Source organism: Charadrius vociferus, unplaced genomic scaffold (genome assembly GCF_000708025.1).
Source record: "Charadrius vociferus isolate BGI_N301 unplaced genomic scaffold, ASM70802v2 scaffold251, whole genome shotgun sequence".
In the NCBI taxonomy this organism is placed as follows: Eukaryota; Metazoa; Chordata; class Aves; order Charadriiformes; family Charadriidae; genus Charadrius; species Charadrius vociferus.
In genome coordinates, this window is record NW_009646963.1 from 1,577,324 (window position 1) to 1,581,593 (window position 4,270).

At 41.2% G+C, this 4,270-nt stretch overlaps 1 protein-coding gene across 1 annotated transcript in view; it reads right to left on the bottom strand.

The window, feature by feature from the left end:
* The window catches only part of XRCC6 (X-ray repair complementing defective repair in Chinese hamster cells 6), a 19,461-nt gene that overhangs the window by 3,837 nt on the left and 11,354 nt on the right, over window positions 1-4,270 (bottom strand). The window contains exons 6-9 of the mRNA XM_009895279.1: window positions 3,931-4,114; window positions 2,489-2,675; window positions 1,590-1,758; window positions 278-439 (exon numbers count right to left, since the gene is read on the bottom strand). Of these exons, the coding sequence (XP_009893581.1) occupies window positions 278-439; window positions 1,590-1,758; window positions 2,489-2,675; window positions 3,931-4,114 (702 nt within the window). The remainder of the gene's footprint in view (window positions 1-277; window positions 440-1,589; window positions 1,759-2,488; window positions 2,676-3,930; window positions 4,115-4,270) is intronic.

A 4,270-nucleotide genomic window follows, 5' to 3' on the forward strand; every position in this document is an offset into this window, starting at 1 on the left:
TTAAGTTTTAGGTCAGTTACTTGAATCTGCTAAAAAAAGGTAGGAGGTGGGAAAATACCGTAGCCATGTTACACCTGAGCACACACTGACGGAACCAGAGTTTTAAAAGCAGATTCAACATCAGATGCTTACAATGACACAACTGAAGAAAAGAACTGTTGGAAAGCACTCTCCCCAGTTAAGGGGAGCAGCACCAAGAATATTTTTACGCAATACAGGAGGCGATTATGGTGACGGCATCCAATCATGCAGGGAAAGGCAGCACCTCTTCCCATACCTGGAGGGGCTATCTGCACTTTCTGCTCATCCACCTCTTCCTCCTGGGGGACCAGGGCCACGATGCGAGGGGGAGTGTTCCGGCGGGCGGTGTATCTGCACAGTGCCATCACTTCCTTCTCCAAGCATTTCATCAATAATGCGTTAAATAGCGTTGTACTCCCTGCAAAGTAAGGGCTGTATTGGTAAGGTTGACAGCTTTGCTTCTTTGTTCAGGACTGTAACCCTAGATAGTACAGTTTCAATACCTGTGATTTCTTTCAGATGCTTGCAATAGTTCAGAGGCAAAAAGCAACTTTTGGAAGGGCAAGACCTTGAAAATTACAATGTTAGTGTCTGTCCTGACCAGAGCAGTCAGAGTTCTGATGAAAGAAATGAAATCACTAGTGTCTGAGGAATGAAATATGGTTGAAAATTGGAAACAGGTATCTACAAAGCCTCTATCTGGTCTGGTGGGACATCATAGTAACAACACATCATAGGACCTTTTGCAGAAGTAACACACTAAGAATTCAGATGGCAATATTCCTCTCGAGACACGCGTTTGCTTTGTATTTTACCAGATATGGTGGTCAGGAAAAGAACGGCATATAAGCAAGGTGTTTGATTCAGGAAACTGCCAAGCTGGAGAAACTAGGGTTCTGCTTTAGTCAGACACTGCAAAGCATCTGGTCCTAACTCAGCCCTCTTTATCCACCAGTAAATTGAGGAGCTGGAGTTTTTTTCTTTACTATCCCAGTTTGGGATTGATTAATACTGTATTTTGAGATAAGCAGACTTGCATATACACATAAAAAGGGGAGAAAAAGCAGTCCTAAGGACCCACTCCTTCTCTCTTTACAAGCCCATAAAGTGCTGTTAATTCAACCGTATTTCCTGAGTATTGTATTTCCACTTCTAGCTGATATGGACTTAAAAACCAGCAATTATCTTCACAGGTTTGGAGTTTGTTTTTTGGTTTTGGTTTGTTGTTTGGTTGGTTTTTAACCACCTTTGCCTTCTTGTTAGGTACTAGGATCCTTCACTTTCATGAATGACAAAACTAAATATTTTTGGGACTATGTGTGCATAGTTTTATTAGCTGCTTGTCACTGATGGATGAAACATGAAGCCAAATTGGCTCTTTTGCTACAGAAGAAAACAAGAATTAACTGCAGCTGAGGGGGCAGCAACAGTTAATTCTATACTTTTTAACATTAGCAAGTTTTTAAGATCGACAAAGATTTTACACTCGATCCCCACTCAAACACACTATGAATCAGCTGGTCACCCTAATGCAAGGTGGTGAATCTTTTCTTGCCATCTTTACTTACCACTTATTAGGGACTCCTCAGGATACATGAACTGGGAGGGCTTGATATGGTGGTGCTGTTTTAGCATTGAGAGTGGTTTGAAGCCAATCAGAAACAAGCCTGGAGAATCAAAACGTTTTATTTCTTCTGTTTCCTCTTTTTCCAAAACAATCTGGCGGTTTCCATACACCTAAACCAGGGAAGAGCAGATAGTAGTGCTGCCAGCATAAAAACAATTGCCGGGGGCGTGGGTGGTGGAGTGGTGGTGGTACAACAGCATCCTGGCCTGTATCAGTAATAGTGTGGTGAGCAGGACTAGGTAAGCGATTGTGCCCCTGTACTTGGCACTGGTGAGGCTGCACTTTGAATACTGTGTTCAGTTTTGGGCCCCTCACTACACAAAAGACATTGAGGTGCTGGAGCGTGTCCAGAGAAGGGCAACAAAGTTGGTGAGGGGTCTGGAGCAAAGGGAGACGAAGGAGTGGCTGAGGGAACTGTGCTTGTTTAATCTGGAGAAAAGGAGGCTGAAGGGAGACCTTATTGCTCTCTACAACTACCTGAAAGGAGGTTGTAACGAGGTGGGGGTTGACCTCTTCTCCCAAGTAACAAGTGACAGGACAAGAAGAAATATCCTCAAGTTGCGCCAGGGCAGGTTTAGATTGGATACTAGGAAAAAGTTCTTCACAGAAAGGGTTATCAAACATTGGAACAGGCTGCCCAGGGAAGCAGTCAAATCACCATCCCTGGAGGTATTTAAAAAGATCGGTGGACACGGTGCTTCAGGACACGGTCTAGTGGTGGTTTTGGCACTGTTAGGTTAATGGTTGGACCCGATGATCTTAAAGGTCCCTTCCAACCTAGATGATTCTATGATTCCCCGTCAACACAGAGTCAGGAAAAAGCAGGCACATAATCAATACCTGAGCCCTTTTTGTGTCACTAGGCAGGAGCAAGCTGCCTGTTTTTCCATTAAACATCCTTGTTTTTGTTTTAACCGGTTCATTAGTTTCCCGATAAAGCTTCACTGGATACGGCTTATAAGCTTTTTGAAGAAGGTTGTAAACACCAACAGAAAGCGACAGATCTTTGTTCAGATACAGATTTAACCTGTGTAAAAAAAGCAGATACAGACTTGAGACTTCTAAAAGATTACTTTTGCAAACAGAAGTAATCTCCTTAGATAACTTATTTTCTCTGATGTCCTCCTAGTCCCCTCCCCCAAAATCACATGTATCTCTGGAAACATACTATTACTTGAGTCATAATCTCACTTGTATAAAAACATTCTTGCAATGCTGTCACTTCTGGTCATAAAAATTATTTAAACAGATAATTTTCCACATTTCTTTCACTTTTTTTCACTCTGAAGAGCAGTTATGGTCAAGCAGAGCACAGGACAAGTTCACATTTGGGCACCCTACTTGTGCTTAATGCAATGTGACCTCTGAATTCACACAGCTGTTCATGCAAAAGGCAAAATTCCCCAAAAGAACCCCATCTATACAAATAATACCATGATTTAGGAAAAAAATAATAATTAGAAGTTAGAGAAAAAATGAGAAGTAAAGTTTTAAAATTGGAGGCAATCTTCAAGTTCTGAGAGCAGAACAGTGAATTACTGTGAGTGTTACTTCCTCTCCTTTAAAAAGGTATCAGTGGTAAGGGATTCTTCCTCCTCAGTTATTAGAAAATTTGAAGAACATTCCCAGAAGAGGAAAATAAAGCTGTGAGCAGGAGCAAGAATGCCAGTGACAACAGCTCAGGTTGGGATTTTTTTAAAAATATTTATATTAAAAAAACACTAGGCCATGAAGTTCATTCCCTTACTGTGCTTCCACATCATTCTGCTACGAACTCACTCATTAAAAAACCCTGTTACGAAGCACGTGTTTCCAAAAATACTTTCTATCTGCTTTGTCAATATCCCTTTAATCTCTCTGTAAGTATCTCTAATCTTTCAGTAGGAGATCAAAAATATATCAAGGCTGTGTGAATCCACACCAAGAGCCTAGACAGAGCGGCCACATAGAACTGTTTAATAACAGGCCAAAATACCTACCAGTCACATTGAGGCGAATTTTTTCTAAGCTAACACTATTAAGAAAAGCCTCATTTCAATCAGATTTCACTATAAACTAACCATTTTACATGAGGGAAGAAGGAGGAGGCCTAGCTTCACTCTCCTCATACATGAAGGAGAATCCTTGGAAGCTACGGAAGAAACACCGATCTTGGACTAAGGAATTAAGATTGAGGAATGTAAGCACTGATGCCTTTATATTCCAGAAGAGGGAGTTGAGATGCAGCCTAAAAATAACATCAGGTGCCTCCACTGAATGAAATATCATAACTAGGCACAAACCTGACTAAAGTCCGTTTCTTTGTCTCCTTTGCTCGTACTTTCTTCATGAGATGTTCCAGTTTCCCTGACTCCTCAGGTTGAATCCCAAGGTCCTCATCCTCTGCTGTGTTTATGATATCCCTGTAGAACAAAGAAATATCGAACCCTCCAGGCTTCTTCAAGTGCATCAAATCCAGGATGATACCTAGAAATAAAGTAAGATATAGGAAGAGGATCACAGAAACTGCTTTTTTCTTACATCGGTATGTTTCTCAGCACTCTCAGATTGCTCTATCTAAGCAAAGAATTTAAGCAAGAATAAACTCCAAATTGTCATCTGCACCAGCTGTGAAAGTTTCTA